The following is a 15,543-nucleotide window of genomic DNA, read 5'->3' as shown; positions in this document are numbered from 1 at the left end:
GCCTCGTCCTCTTCGTCGCTCCCCCCCCCCTCTCTCTCTCTCTCTCTCTCTCTCTCTCTCTCTCTCTCTTGCCTGGTGTCTGTGCGGCCGCCACGATATCGAGCCTCGTTGGTGTGTATGTCTTGTCTTATTTGCCTTGTCTTCTTTCAGGCGCGCCTCGCCCCTCCCCCCTTCCTCCCCATCATCACGGAAACCTCAAAGGACACCATAGATGGTACCGTACACAAGAGCGCACACGCACGTCCATGTCGTCGCGCATGCATGTTTGTCTGCGCACGGTTGGGTGAGTAGGCGAAGTGGTATTGTTTCTCCCACCCGCTTCTTCTTCTTTGTATCTTCTCCATAGATAAGGTGTGCCACGTGGTGTTTTTTCCCTTGCTCCTAAAGGTGCGTTGATGAACTTGCGATCGTAGCTCTTAGACGAAGCTGGAAGCTGTCCTCTGACTGTATCTCGCGTGACTCAGCATCAGCGAGGGCAGCTTGTGTATGTATGTGTGTGCGTATACTGCAGCTGTGATAGCTGCGATGTGGTCAGCGTTGAAGGATGCTGCTTAAGTAGTTGATGTTCTCCTTTTCCTTCCTGTCTGCCCTTTGACTGTTTGTGTCGTGCATGGCTGTACAAAATCTCCTGCCCTTTTCGCTCTTTCCCTCCCTCCCTCCCTCCCTCCCCTCGCCCCTGCAGTATCGTCCCATCACTGCCACTGGCCGCCATCCCCGTGCCAGCCCACCGTCCTCTCTCCTCCCCCTCCTCCTCCTCCGTCTTCTTTTAGAGTTCATCTCCCTCCTCCTCGACCAAACGGCAAAGTCGATCGCATTGTGAGGTGGGACGAGTGCGAAGACGTCTCGGTTGTCTGTGTGGGGGGTGCCTATGCGAGCTCCTCTCCGTTGCGTTGTGGGACAGATTGGCGCAGATTCCCTCACCCTTCACCTGAGCACGAGTGCCACTCTCCATTCAGGAAGAGAACAACAGTAGCACTAGCAGCTTCTTCTCGTCCACTAAGGGCGAGACGAATGTGGATCACCATCATAGATGTCTTCGCAGGGTCTCCCTCTCTCTCTCTCTCTCTCCCTCTCAGCGCATCGCCTCCCCCTCCTCTCTTCTCCTCTTTCACCTGTTATTGCTATCACTTCATCTCCGCATCACCCTTTCCCACGCTTCCATACACGTACGCACACGCTCGACTCGGCAGTTTTTCCGCTTTCCTCTCTCTCTCTCTCTCTCGTAATCGCTCATCATTCACCAGGTCACACCAACACTTGTCCTTTTTCGTCTCTCACACTGATTTGCCCAAGGGGGAAAGAAGCTCTCCGCAACCATGACTGCCCTCATCACGAAGCAACGGTTCAACTGGATGGGGTACAATGGTACCGAAACAGAGGAATTTGACACGGCACTCCTACGCACGGATGGCATGCAGGCGAACAACAACGCCTATGCGCATCGTCAGCAGGTGGTGTTGGAGCTCAAAGAGCGCCTGTACCGTATCAAGCGTGATCTTGAGCTCGTTCCCGAAGAGGAGCTGCGCGCTGAGGAAGAGGCCCGCGCGCGCCGTATCACCGAGCAGAAGCGTTTGGAGGAAGAGCGCTTGCGCAGGGAAGCCGAGGAAGCCGCCTGGGCTGAGGAGGCAGAGCGCCAGCGTCTGGAGCGTGAGAAAGCCAGGGCGGAGGCCGAAGAGGAGGCCCGTCGCCAGCGGGAGGCCGAGGAACAGCTCGAAGAAGAGCGCAGGCTCCAGCTAGGGAAGAGCGAAAAGGATAGTGACGAGGATAGCGATGAGGACAGCGAACCCGATGATGGGCACACGGAAGCCCTCACAGCTCTACCCCGCACGCCGGAGGAAATGGACAAGGCTATTAAGGGCCTTGTCAAGGGTATCCGCATGCTGCTCGCCTCCACCGGCAACGGCTACGTCAGTTACCTCGACGGGAGCCTGCACCCCTCGATCAACAAGCTGGAGGAGTACAACAACACCAAGCGCGAGGCTGTGATCAAGGCAGTCGACGGTACCAATGTTTGTGTCCCTGACCCCGCGGAGCACTCGCTGACTGAGGTGTCTGCGGCGATGGAAGCCCGAGATATGGCGCGCAAGAAGCTGGACGCCTACTACGCCATGCAGGACCCTACGTACGCGGCGCGCATCCGCTCGGTCGAGAAAAATGTGTACGGTATCACGAAGCAGCGGCTGGACTCGGATGAGGAGGAAGACATATCGACGCTGACTGAGGACCGCCAGTCCACGAAGAAGTTTTTTGAGAGAATGCGCAAGGAGTACAATGTGAAGGCGGCGGTGAGCGGCAAAGCCATTGCCGCCGTGCTCGGAGTGTGACCTATCACCTGCCGAGCCGGAGAGGATAGTCGAGACCCCGATTGCGCTGGTTGAGAACGAGGCGCAGCAGCGCGAAGATGCGATGCAGCAGGGCGGTGCCGCCGAGGCGGCTGGGAGCCAGATGTCGCGTCACCGTTGGCGACGGTTCCGCACGAGGAGGAAGAAGATGCCCATCGCCGCAGCCGTCCACCAGTAACGTGACCCTGGCACAAGCAGAGCAGGAGAAGAGCTCCAAGAAGGCCATGCTCAAGGCCGCCGATGACCTGTAGAGAGGGGCGGAGGGGAGTCGAATGAGCGCCAACACGCATATATGTAGCCGCTCCAATGAACGCACCGCGGGACGACAAGTGGGTGGGAGAGATTGACCTGAGTGTCACTGGAGCCGAGTAAGAAGCGGACTGCGCAGAAACGCACACGGGCTCGTACTGCACGTGTGCAGACGCGTGTGCCAGTCGGCTTTGGTCATCCTCTCTCTCTCTCTCTCTTTCCCACATGAATCCAACTCGTCACTCAAGTTGCATGGTGTATTTACCCTCATTACTCTGCAGCCCCACTCACCCCAGCCATCCCGCATCGCCTTTCTATGCACTCCCACGTATCGCAGCTCGCGCGGTCGCTATTCTCTCTGTGGTCGACGTTTTGTTTGTTTTGTTTTGTTTGTTTATCTTTTGAAGTCGTGGCTCTGGCTCTTATCTCGTGATGAACGGGAAACAAACTGCATTGATAGGCGCCTGCACATTCCCCTGCACCGCCGCTCCTTGCACTGTGGGTTGCTTCCTCCCTTTTCTCTTCTTGTCTCAGTCTCTGGACGCATCTGCTCCACACCGCGGCGCTCCAGCAGAAGAGAAACCAACAGTGAAACGCAAACACCTACGTACCTCAGCGCACCCACACGCAGCGAAACACAGAGAAAAAGAGAAGGAGAGAGAAAGAGGGAGAGAGCCCCAGATGACGCCCACGCTGAGGATACCCACACAGGCGAAGGTTTCCACTTCCCTATGGACGTGGGAGACGATGGCGTACCGCATGTCCCCAGTCGCGTCTGTGAGCAGGTTTCTCCTTCCCTCTCCCTCTCCCCCTCTCTCTCTGGGTGCAGGGAGTATCACCTTTTGTTTGTTATTTTCCCCTCCTGTACCGCTCTCGTTCTCTCTTTTTCGTTCGTTCTTGCCTGTTCGTCGGCGTCCTCCTCGTTTGACTTCAGCACTCTTCTCCCTCCCTCCCTCCCTCCCTCCCTCCCTTCCTCCCTTCCTCCCTTCCTCCTGCCTGTCTCGTCACCCACTGTCCTGGGCGGCTCCTTTTTTCCCACCACCACCTCTCCCACCCGTGTGTTTGCTTATCTGTTTCATAGACGTAAGTGTGCTGATGAGTTTGCGGACTCGGGGTGGAATCCGTGCTTTTCCCTCTCTCACGGTGTGTATGTGTCTGTATAGCTACGTCTGTGCCCCCCCCCCTCCCCTCCCCGCTCTTCAATGCGGAGTTTAAAGAGTGGGGGAGGGAGGACGAGAAGGGGAGGAGGAGGAGGAGGAGGGGGCACTGGAGGCTCATTGGGTCTCTCCTTCTCTCTCTTCGACTTCACTGTCGCATGTTAAATTTGTACTGTCGAGAGCGGAATGGAATGGGATCGAGAAAAGCGGCAACGCAACGAGCAAAAGCCCTCCTGCGCATATTCGGGAGATCCTCCAGAGTGAGCATTGCGGCGCTGTCAGAACTTTGGCACAGCATGTCAACGTTCTCTTTTTTGTGGCGAAATCAGAGCAAGGAAGTGAAGGTGGTGTGTGTGTGGGGGGGGGGGGGGGGGGGGAGGATGTAGAGCGGGCGAGAGCAGGTCGTTGTATCGCTTGTCCCCTCGGATGTGGGCCTCTTTTCCCCATTCACCTCATCATGCACGACCACCTTCCGTTGCGGGGCAAGTCGCAACGTCGACATGTACAACACACGTCCCTTTCTCTTCTCTCCACTGCACTCTTGTCCTCATCCTCCTCTCTCGCTCTTCGTTGACTCAATACGTCGCTTCGATCGACCGTCTCTGGCGACTCTCTCACCACCTCTTCTCCTCATGACTCTCCTGGGGGTGGGGGAGGGTGCATGCATCGGTGCTTACATGGACTGTGTAAAGAGTGCGCCACGACGAGTGTGCAGAACAACAACGCACTTCTTTTCTTATGCCGCTGTGAGTGAGTGGGAGGCGACAAAAAAAACCCTAAAGAGGCATCCAAGCAGAGGATAAGGCGTTTGGTTTGGCTATCGGAGAGAGGAAGTGCCATCGACAGGTGAGAAAGTGGAGTGAGTACCCCCACGGTTTGATCCTGGTCAGCTCACGCTATCGCTTCCTCCTCTTCCCTCTCCCCCTCCCCAAACCCCTTTTATTCCTGTCCACCCCTGTTGCGACCACGCCCCATACACACACACGCGCACACTACACACCACCAACTCACGAAGGCAGCACGCAAACGCCGATTCGCGCACACAGCGCATCATCGTGGGTCTCAGCTAGTGGAATCCGCCCATTCCATATTACATGCACGCCGATAGAGTCGCATACACGTCTCACCATCAAAATACATAAAATCACTCTGCTGCGCACGTGTGGTCGTCATCCTCTCTTTCAGCGTCGCACCCCTTCGCTGTGTTGATCTGTCGATCTCCGCCAAAGGAGAGGAAGAGAAAGAAAGAAGGTGGGCATCCTTCGTGGCCCCTGCATGTGTACACCCAGGCGTCGGCGTCTCACGGCAGCCACCAGCTCCCCTGAGCTACATCACGGCACGCCCCTTCAACATACGCTCCTCTTCCCCTGGTGCTAGCCTTTTGGCGCCCGCCTCTGCTGAGCCGCCTGTGAGCTCTGTGCCATCCACAGCCTCACTGGCATCCTCTCCGATGCAGTCGAGCGCTCTCCCAGCAGGGCCATCTCTGGACCCCCAACAGCCCGCGGGTCAACGTCAGATTGTGCCCCTCAGGGACAATGGTGCCACGGTCGGTGATACCGTCATACCGCAGCTGTCTGCAGGTACCCCAGGGACAGTGCCGCGGAAAGCCTCCTACACCGCCAACCTTGAGGCGCAGGTACGCGTCCTGGAGAAGGAGGTCCACCTTCTGCGCGCTGGACTGGAGCAGAACGAGAAATTAGGCCGCGTTTCCGAAATTCCTGCTTCGCTGCAACGACGCTCGTCGGCGTCGCCATCGTCAAGACAAGTTCACTTTGGCCCCTCATCGGTTGTCATGCCCTCCCCAACGCCACAGCCAACAAGCACGTCCTCTGCTGCGGTCACTGAAGTAAACAGTCGTCCTCGCCTCGTGTTTGGGCAACGCGTGAACCCGACGCACTCACGTATCTCCGCACACGGCCCTTCTAACGCGGATCCTTGGCAAACACGTCGCTCGAGAAGCTTCGTCAAGCCCAGCCGTACGAGGACGCGTGCCGGACCAGCGCCCTCGTCCTCTACTACACCAGCTACCTCCACCACCTCAGTGCAACTCTCGCCAGCTCACGCCTCCCTTCGTGGAGGCAACACCAACGGCATCCCTCTGCAAGGTGCCGCCACTGGTGGTACACTGGTCTCTCCTGTTGCCGCGGACACACAGCCCGCTGCCGCCTCGCCCGCCGGCTCCTCCTCCGCGCCTTCGGCGGCGGCAACAGTGTGGGCGTCAGCTGACCCGCGCCTGCTCTGGCCACGCGCAGCGACAGCCGCGGCTGGCACTCTTGTGAGCGCGTCCGAGCTTTCCCAGTATCCATTCCGGACCATGACAACGTCCTCGCCGGCGGCGGCATCCAGGTTAGTGACTTCAGACGCACCTGCTGCCAGTAGTGCGCCGTCCGTCAGAGCTCTTGTAGAGACAGCCGGCGCTGCTGCATCACCCATTGAAGTAGCAATGAGCAGCGATGGACCTCCCCTGGCATCCTTGACGCAGCCGGCCATGCCCGCTACGAGTCCGGCAGCTGAAGCAACGCCATTCCCAGCTGCAGCGCCAGCCGTCTTGCCGGCGTCCTCGCCACCTGCCCTATATACTGCACACACCGTTACCCACCCGCTTTCCCGTGCAACGGTTCCGCCTCCCTCCGTAGTCGCCGCCGCTTTGTCCACAGATGCTTCAGCAGTGCCCCCCGAAGCGAGCGCCTCCAGTTCAGCGCCAGCCACAGTCGCCCAACGAGAGGCAGAAGCCCTGGCCCTGCGTGACACGCTTGCCCAGCGAGACGCTCTACTGCACCGTCTGCTGCTAGTGCTCCACGATCAAAATGACAACGTTGGCGCTCGCCGTCAGCGTTTGCCAGAGAAGGCGGCAACATCACCGCTGCTCCGTCAAGACGCCGGTGCGGCGGTGGCGGCCCTGGAGGAGAGCGAGCGGCAGCAGAGTCGGAAGGCGATGCGTTTTTTGGCTGAGGAGTTGTTTGCCGTGCAGACGCAGCTGAGTCACGCTCGAACCTCACATCAGCTCGTCGTTGCTGAGCTTCACACATGTCGTCAGCAGGTGCATCAAGCATCGCTACAGCAACAGCAGCTAGCAGCAACACCAGAGAAAGCTTCCCCTGATGGGATGTCGCAGCCGTCTTCAGACTCGCTCCAAGAGCAACTCGACGTTGCCCTCAAGAAGCTGAAAGCGTGGGAGGACTGGTATGCGACAAGTGCCACCGCAGCAGGGGATGGAGCTATCGGTGTCACCGCAGGCAACAGCAACGCTCTTCCAAGCGCAAAGGATGCGTCGTATCCGCCGCAGCAGCTGCCGCAATCGAAGATGGACAACACAGAGAAACAGACTGGGGTGGCAGCACCAGCAGCGGCATCCAGGGGCCCTCAAGAGAAGAAAAGAAGCCACAAGCGAGAAAAGCGCGTGTACGGCGCGCCGACATCGGGCTGGTGTCCGCACTGCGGCTTCGGGCTGCCTGGGCTCTCACCGGTGCCCGCTACGTCCGACTTTCCACCCCATTACGCATCCTTGTCGTCCCCCTCTGTACCCGTACAGCAGGGGCCGCCTGCTGTGACACCACCAGCGCCGTACGTGTCGGCATATGCGCTCAACTCCATCCTGTACAACCGCTTGACGAACCAGGGCGGTGGCAGTGGCATCGGGGCTAACGGCAACGTTGACGCGGAGCCAGAGGTGGCAGACAAGGCGTCAGGCAAGGCGGCAACACCATCACCGCCACCGCCGTTAGAGGCAGCGCCATCGTCCTCCCCTGCCCAGCCGACTGAAACCCACGGAAAGTCGAAAGATGCGCGTGCATCAGAAAAAGCACATGCCGGCACTGGGCATCAAAGCAGTCGCGCCGGTGTCTGTGGTGCGTCTCCGATGTGGGCAGTGCCGATGAGTGGGGCCAGCGTCGCCGGCGCTGCTGGCGTCGGTGGAGCTTTCCATAAGAGAGCTATGAATACTGCGTTCCTAGGCGGCGGAGCGGCGAGCGATCCCTCTCTCTCTCTGTACTGCGACCGACTCGACCACGCGCAGCAGCAGGCCTACCGCACTCAGCAGTACGTCACGCAGCTCGCCCGCGAAGCGGCGGTTCGGGAGCTTGCGGAGGCGGAGCGGCAGGTGGCGGAGCAGCGTCTCGCCCTCTGGGAACATCGTCACTCATACGCAGGCAGCCCCTCCGCTGTACCATCAACTCCTCCTTTCCTTGCGCCGTGCTCCGCCACGCCAGACGGGCTGCATAGCGCCGAGGTGGGCCGGCAAGAGGTCGTTGAGTGAGCGCATGCCTGCATTCCATGTGTGTAGTGGCTGCAACACGCTTTGGAATTCTTCTCATAAAGAAAAACGACGGCTGACTGAGGCACGGGGGCAGTGTACAAGACGCGCAGCAGCGAGGTTGCGCGCCTATGCGTACACTGTGGTGTCCGCGAGCTCTTCTCTGTCGCTTCTTCTGGCTCAGCTCTGCATAGAATTTTATGCCTTTTTTCCTCGATTTCGGGGGGAGTGGCATGCCGAAAAGGCGTCTGCGTGTGTGTGTGTGGGTGTGTGTGTGTGTGTGTGTGGGTATGTGTGGGTGTGTGTGTGTATCTCTGTATGCTGGATGATAGTGTACCAGCTAGAGAGAGCTGACGTGCGTGGAGAGTGGAGGATGGAGAAGAGAAGGAACATCGATGGGTCAACCCACGCATGTATTACGCTTTTTTGTCCTGCTGGAGTCTGTGGCTTCGCTGAGTGTGTGTGGGTGTGTGTGGGCCTGTGTGCGTGTGAGCGATGCGTGTCTGACAGTCGTGTACGACACAGGAGGCGCTTTGCTCGCGAACGGCCCCCTGCAGTGGCGATAGTGGTCTCATCACCCAAGGAAGAACAAGAGACAGGGCCGTCTTCGGCTTTACTCTCGTATGTGGCGCCCTTCGTGGCGCTCCTCTTCTCTTTTGATTCGCTCTTCTCCCCTCCCCATCTGTGCGTGTGTGTGTCGTTGTAGGCGTTGTCAGCACGTCTCCTTCGGCGTCGATGTTGCTGTGCACACATGCCGCACGCCGTCATCAGCGTACATGCGCACGCGCGTTAACAGATAGAAAGAGGAAACAACAAGCATGCGGTATGCCTCCCCGTGTGAGCAAGGTGGAGCGTTCGACCAGAATAGACACGAATGGCTCCAAAGAGGGGAGAAGAGGTACTCAGACGTCATCGGCGAGCGCACACAGTGAAGCTCTCACATCTTCTTCTTCCCCTCCCTGTGGCACCGCACCGTACCTGAGCAGCGACGTACTAGACGTCGCATACGCGGCTGCGAGAGTAGTCAGAGGCACCCGTAGATACGGTCGCGCGTCATTATCATAACTCACAAGACTTGTACATGCGCACAAGCAGAGGGGGGCGCGTGCCTCTCTCTCCCCCCCCCCCCGACGACGACGACGACGGACACGCCTGGGGACACGCACTTCTCTGCCGGCGCGTTCTCTTCTCACGTGTGTCACTTCATTTTTTTTTTTTGCTTTTCTCCTCTTCCTGCCCTTCTCACCTCCTTCCTTCTCGTTTCGCCGCGCTGCTCTTGTTTGGTGGCGCATTCTCGCGGCGAGGCTTCGACTCCCACGTCCCCATCAGTGGACAGCAGGCAGCTCAGAAAGGGCGGTCAAGCACACGCAGAAAGAGAAAGAGAACAAGAGAAGAGTGGGAGGAGGGCACAGTGGGCCCCCCACTCCCCACCCCCTCAACGAAGGACAAAACACAACGCCGATCAAAGAAGCGACATCACGGCTGGGGACGAGACACTCGCAGAAGAACGAACAGCGAAGCGAAGGAAGGCACATCGCTCTCCCATCACCGTCGCGCTGCTTGCCTGCACTGGCGAGGTGGCGCAAGTCAGGCAGTGGCGCGCGATCTACCCGAGAAAGACGCAAAAGGGGCGCCTACACCACCACTGTCGCCAACGGCTATGTTGGCAGACCACCTCCCTCTCCTCCTCACCCCCAATGAATTATGAGAGCAGCCGCGTTGGCCACTCCTACAGAAATGTCGGCAACGACCGACCGGTGGAAGTCACTTACGATCACCACTTCGGTCTTCCACAGCACGTGCTGAGTGACAGCACCACCGTCCGAAGCGCCCACGGTCTTGCCCACCAACCAACCAAGCAGGTGCCCTCTGCACCTCTGACTTGCTCCCTGAATGACGCGCGCAGAGGCAGTGCTGACAGCTTCGCTGCCAGCACTGTTACCTCAACAGCGCCGGGTGCAGTGTGGTCCGCGGTACCGTCCGCGTTGACTAGGATGGTGGATGAGGCCGTTGTCACAATGGACCACGCCGTCCGCGTCCCGTCCGCCTTGCGCAGTGCTGGTCGCCGGACCATGTTCGACGTTCTCGTCGACGTCGCAGCGAAACAGCGCAGGCGGGAGCAGTGGAAGACGAAGCTGCATGAATCAACAGAGGAGAAGAATACTGCCGGTGAACCTAGTGCCACATCCAGAGATGCACAGATGCAGGCTCCGCACCCGTTCAGCACAGCAGCGTCGTCGCTGGACGCAGCCTCCTCTGCTCGCGAAATGACGTATCAGGTGCTCTTTCCTCGAGCGGCAGCGGCTGCGACGGCAACGCGCCTGTCGTCATCGACCACGACGGCCTCTGTTCCTGGCGTGGAGTCCGTACGAGTGCTTGGCAACGCTCACAGCGTTGCTGCCGCTCCTTCGTCTGAAGCTGCGGAGATGACCTCGCTGAGCAAAGCGACAACCGCAGCAGCAGTAGCAGTGGTGCCCCCTTCCCCTAGCAGAACCAAGCACATATTCATGTCTGCTTCGCCACTCTCAAACCCTCCGCCTTCGCCATCTTCTCCGCTGCCGCTTGAGCGGGCGAAGCCGGACCGCCGCCTGCGCCATCTTCTGCCAGCGCACTTGCGCGGCAGCCCGACTGCGTGGCAGAGAACCGATGACAACTCACAGGGGCACACGCTGCAGACGGTGAGGAAGGACGGGACCGATCGACCGCAGGCTCGTCATGCAGACTATCGCACTGGTGTGGCAGTGCTGGATGCATCGGATATCTCCAGCATCAGCAGCTGCAGCGACGATGATACAGCGAGACCCAATGCGCGGCATCCACAACCTCATCGAGGAGCGAGGCGGAGTGCGACCGGCTCCTCTGCAGCTGCGCCTACGTTGCACCCACAGGCGCCACCAGCGGCCACACGCCCGACAGTGTTTTCCAGGCTCATCGACGGTGACACCGAGGAACTCGCGCGCCTCTCGTCCCGCCATGAGGGAGGCGGACCACGACGACCAGAGCGACCTCCAGGAGTAACCGAGGCGCCAGAAAAGAAGTGGGCACTGCTGGAGCAGGCGCTCATGGGAACGGCTGGGGCGGTGGCGTCGTCGCCGCGCGCAACTGGACCAAAGTGTTTCAGTGACCGCTGCCACCGCAGGCGTAGCGGACATCATCGTATAGGTCGTACCACCACCAGTGGCAGCTCAGAGAGGAGTACAACGCACAGCAGGACTACTGACGCCTCTGCATCAGACCTGGACAGCACGAGCAGCGGAGTGGAGAACTGTGGGCAGGGTGGTGGTGGCGTTGCCGACCTCCGCAACGACCTCGATGACGAAGTACCACAGTGGGTGCGGCAGCACGAGGCCGCCCGTGAGCGCCTTGCCCAGCAGCAGCAGCAGCAGCAGCGCCGATTCTCCTGGGCGTCACCCACGTTCAGCAAGGCACACATGTCCTTCATCGAGCGAGCAGCGGCAGCGGACAAGGCCCGGGCGCAAGCGGCGGCGACGGCGGCAGCACCGCAGGCGTTGGTCGGAAAGCCACGCTACTTCTGTCCTTCATCGATGGCGCCGCGCACGCCGAGTGCGGCATCATACGCGGCTGGCGGACTAGCGGGTTGGGGGACTTCTTGGTCGGCTGCTAGTGACGCGGTTCGAGGCAGGCAACACACCCGGAGCGCACTGACAGCAGCAGCGGCTGTGGCGGGTGCTCCGCAATCTTTGCTTGCTGCTTGGAAGGACGGAAAGCGCCTGTTGAAGCAGCGCTCCACCAACGCGACAGCGGTGGCCGTGCTCGAGTACCTGTGCCAGCGCTTTCAGGCGTGGAAGCCGTGTGGGCTGCGGCTTCTGCGCAGCGGCATCTGCTTCAGTGAAGCGGCAGCACCGCCGATGGGGTCGCCCCTGTCGTGTGACGAGCACGAGAGGGACCCCGGCCGCCTTCTGGTGAACCCAGCGTGGGATGATGCTGTGAGAAACACTGACGGGCCTATCGAAGACATATCGGGCACCAGCAGCGATGATGGCGGACGTCACACATCTGCCGTGACAAGAAAAACAGCACGGAAACCGCGAAGATTCAGCACGGTGGCACTACCATCAGGCCTACCGCCACAGGGACGCTCAGGAAGCCCCATCGGAGGTGTTACCGACTCACCGCACGAGGCAAGCGCACAGAGCAGAGATCAAGGGAAGGCAAGCGAATCCGCTGCTGCCGAGCTGGGCAGCGGCGGTGACGAAGGTGTGGAACTGCAGATGAAGGTGCACTACATGGAGTCCGCCTTCAACATCGTGGCCGTGCATGGTGAGCTTACGTATGCGAGCGAGAGCGCCTGCGCACGGTTGGGGCTTGTTTATCCCCTCCTTTCCTCCTCCCCCCGCCTGTCATCAGGTGTCAGTGGTCGAGAAGACGCTGCGACAACGCCAACGGCGCAACAGCGACGGTGGACGTTTCTGGTTCCGGAGCCAGCACTCATGCATGTGCCAGTGCTGCTGCAGGAGCACCTCTACCTCGCCCCGCCCTATACCGTCTTTCGGGAGATGCAGACTGTCCTCTCTGGTTACAACTTCACAACAGACACGCTGCTGCGACAACACGTGGCGGAAGAGGAAGCCGCTCAGGAAGAGCGGCAGCGACGGCGTGCGCTCGATATAGCCAACGTAGCCAGTATGGCAGCACCAACGAGGAACGCAGCAACGAGGGCCGCTGCAGTAGCGGACCGCACCGCGGTCGGTACCGGGTCAGCGTGGCACATGTTTGATAACGGCTACGAGGAATCTGGTGATCGTCAACGCGGGGCCAGGCCAACCCGCAGCGCGTCGCGGTGCAACGATGCTGCCTCAAGCGTGCCGCCCCGCTGGTGGGCAGCACTTGAGGAGAACAGCGGAACTCCCGTCCACAAAGCCGCCCCGACCCACGCACGGACACCGACTTACCCTGCAGGCGCGCCCGTGGCGAGCTACTCCCCAACATCCATGCACCACGAGCTCGGTGGCCCGCCGCTGGAGTCCCCTCAACGGCCGCAGCGGCCCGTAGCGGACGAGGAGGACGCCCGTCTGCGAACCCACGCAGCCGACGGCGTGGAGACCCACACCTCAGCCACCGTGAGGCAGTGCGGCAGCGGTTGTGTCGGAGCGTCTCCAGAGCCGCGCCAACCCGCCCCTCACTGCCCACCATCACTACCGCCGCTGCGTGATGCTGGGTATGGATGCGACCCCGCCAACACTGAGACACGATGGCGACAAGGCATTCCACCAGGACAGCCATCGTTGTCCCCGTCCTGCGTGCGCCCGAGCACTGCCAGCGTCAACTCAATTGCCGTCGACGGGTTTTACGACCCACTCACGATGCCTGCATTGCCGACAACAGGTGCTGAGCGGGGGATAATGCCGTCTTGGGGCGCCAATGAAAGGTGGGGCAACAGTGGCGGCGGCGACGGCGACACGAGAGGCACGGCCTCCACCACCACAGACGTGACGATGGTGCTCACCAGGGAATCAGAGTACGGCGCTGAGCGCGGCATTGTGCCAGTGGTTGGGCTAGAGCATGGGCTCGCTGAAGGACCTCGGGAATTGCCGATCCCACCTCAGATGATCGTGCGTCCGAGCAGCAGTTTTAGCTCACCCAGGGCAGTTGAGGCATCGGCCGCTGTCTCTGGGGGTGCTCTCGGTGATGATACTCGGGCCCGCGGTGGCAACGCACTTGCCAGTGGGGTCGCTACCGTGACGACAGCAGCCATCGCGGTGACCCCGCGGATGGACAAGCGCATTGGGGACGGCTTTCCGCGCGGCCCGACAGCGGACTGGGATATTCCTGTCGAGGTTCTCTTCGCGCTGAGTGGCGGATTCCATCAATGGCGAAAACGATCGGAACGGCCCTTGCAGCACACGCAGCAGCACTGCGATGCCGATGCTGACAGCATAAGCGAGAACGATGACAAGGATGGGGCTTGCATGGCGCAACGAAGCCCCACTGGTGTCCGTAACATGGCTACCACCTCTGCACGCTTCACTCAAGAGCCAGTGCACGCGCGCAAGCGGCACCGACCTGGGACCCAGACGAGTGATGACGCTTTTACAATTACCATGCTTGGCAAGACGTGCAGGGAGTTGGACAGTGCCACTGCATCGCAGCTAGCCTTGCAGAATATCCCGCGGAGCACAACCTTCTCGTTTCCGACTCCGCATTCACAGTCCTCCCCCGCTGCGTCTTCGGTCGCCTCATCGACAGCGCCGTCATCCAGCTCCCTCTCTTCCTTCTCAGAGCCAGAGGACGGGCACGACGACGGTGTGAAAGACGGCAGCACTGCCTATGCGACCTGTGCACCGCGCTGGAAGGTGAGAGCGAGGGGGGTAGTGCGCAGGACGCGTCACGGTGCTCGTTGCAGTAGACTCGACGAAGTCCTCGCCACACGCCAACAGCAGCAGCAGCAGCAGCAGCAGCAGCAAGAGCGGTGGATGCGCGAGCTGTGGGGCTCCGGAAAGCAGCACGACGCGCCCTCTGTCCTTCTTTCTGCGTCTTCTACTACCTCCGCACGGACTTCTGCACCGGCCGGCCTCTCTCAATGCAGCGCGCATCAGCGGCCGACATCCCAGTCACAGAGGCGATCCATGGCGGGCCCATCAAAACCGCTCTCCTCGGTTGTTGACGCGTCGGTATCGGCGCCGAGTGTCGGGCGCGTTCCTGCCAGAACGATGCCAATAACAAGGGGGACGGGCGGCAACGGCAGTACGAGCTCTGCGCAACTCGCTTCGCCACTCCCAGATGACGATAGCGCCGTCATGGTGCCTCACATTAGCGCTTCGACGAGCCTCAGCGCGCTTGAGGCGAGCACCGCCACAGCAGGTGTTTTCGCTCTGGAAGACGTTTACTTGAGCGACTCTGTTTGACACGGTTGGAGTCGCGCGAAAAGAGGGCTGGGGGATTTACGAATAAAAGCCGAGAACTCCCGGCCATCCCTGCGAAAGGGGGGAAGAGGTGCGTCTGGGACGGAGACGGCTGTGTGCGGAGCTACCAATCCCTCCTCCCGCCCTCTCTCTCTCTTTCTGCGTGTTGTGCGGCTCGAAGACGCCGACTGCTGCGTTTGAATGCATCCGAAAAAAAAACAGAGAGGAGGCAAAAGTGCGCGTTGCGCAGAGGCGTACGAGAGGGCGCGCGGGGCAGGGAGAGGGGAAGAGAGAGAGAGAGCGCTGCTGTAGGCGTGCACTCGCCCACACGAGCCTGGGTGCCTCCGCCGAGAAAAAGAAAAAAGCGAACTTGCCTGTCTCTTCCTGCATCCCGGAGAACGCCTTCATGGAATCCCGACCCTCTGCAGCTTTCATCCACTCGCTTCTCGTTGAACTCAGCAGGGCCGAAGGCAACTGAAGGGGAGGAAGAGAGAAACAGGTGAACTGATGGGTGGCTCTATGATTATCCCACCAGGCAAGCGCACTCACGCATGCGCATGGGGAAAGGGAAAGAGCAGCAGCAACCGGCACACTGGCATCGACATGCCCTCTCTCTTTGAACGTCGCTCATCTTTCTCGCTTGCGTCGATCGACCTCGTGTATGTGTCTCTCTCTTCCGA

General features: G+C 60.3%; 3 protein-coding genes across 3 annotated transcripts; all 3 read left to right on the top strand.

Moving 5' to 3' along the window:
• Positions 1-1,316: 1,316 nt before the first annotated feature.
• Positions 1,317-2,324, top strand: LBRM_19_1410 (conserved hypothetical protein; the record flags this gene model as incomplete). The annotated part of the gene is made up of 1 exon (XM_001564185.1): positions 1,317-2,324. One exon carries the CDS (start codon positions 1,317-1,319, stop codon positions 2,322-2,324), a length of 1,008 nt encoding a protein of 335 aa, XP_001564235.1.
• A 2,874-nt stretch (positions 2,325-5,198) lies between these two features.
• LBRM_19_1400 (hypothetical protein, unknown function) lies at positions 5,199-8,003 on the top strand (the record flags this gene model as incomplete). Its single annotated transcript, XM_001564184.1, has 1 exon — positions 5,199-8,003. The coding sequence occupies one exon, from the start codon at positions 5,199-5,201 to the stop codon at positions 8,001-8,003; it is 2,805 nt and encodes a 934-aa protein (XP_001564234.1).
• Positions 8,004-9,697: 1,694 nt separating this feature from the next.
• LBRM_19_1390 (conserved hypothetical protein) lies at positions 9,698-14,866 on the top strand (the record flags this gene model as incomplete). Its single annotated transcript, XM_001564183.2, has 1 exon — positions 9,698-14,866. The coding sequence occupies one exon, from the start codon at positions 9,698-9,700 to the stop codon at positions 14,864-14,866; it is 5,169 nt and encodes a 1,722-aa protein (XP_001564233.2).
• Positions 14,867-15,543: the final 677 nt, after the last annotated feature.

This window comes from Leishmania braziliensis, chromosome 19 (assembly GCF_000002845.2).
Source record: "Leishmania braziliensis MHOM/BR/75/M2904 complete genome, chromosome 19".
Classification (NCBI taxonomy): Eukaryota; Euglenozoa; class Kinetoplastea; order Trypanosomatida; family Trypanosomatidae; genus Leishmania; species Leishmania braziliensis.
Note: the sequence above shows the minus strand (reverse complement) of the source record. Positions and strands in the feature narration are given on the sequence as shown.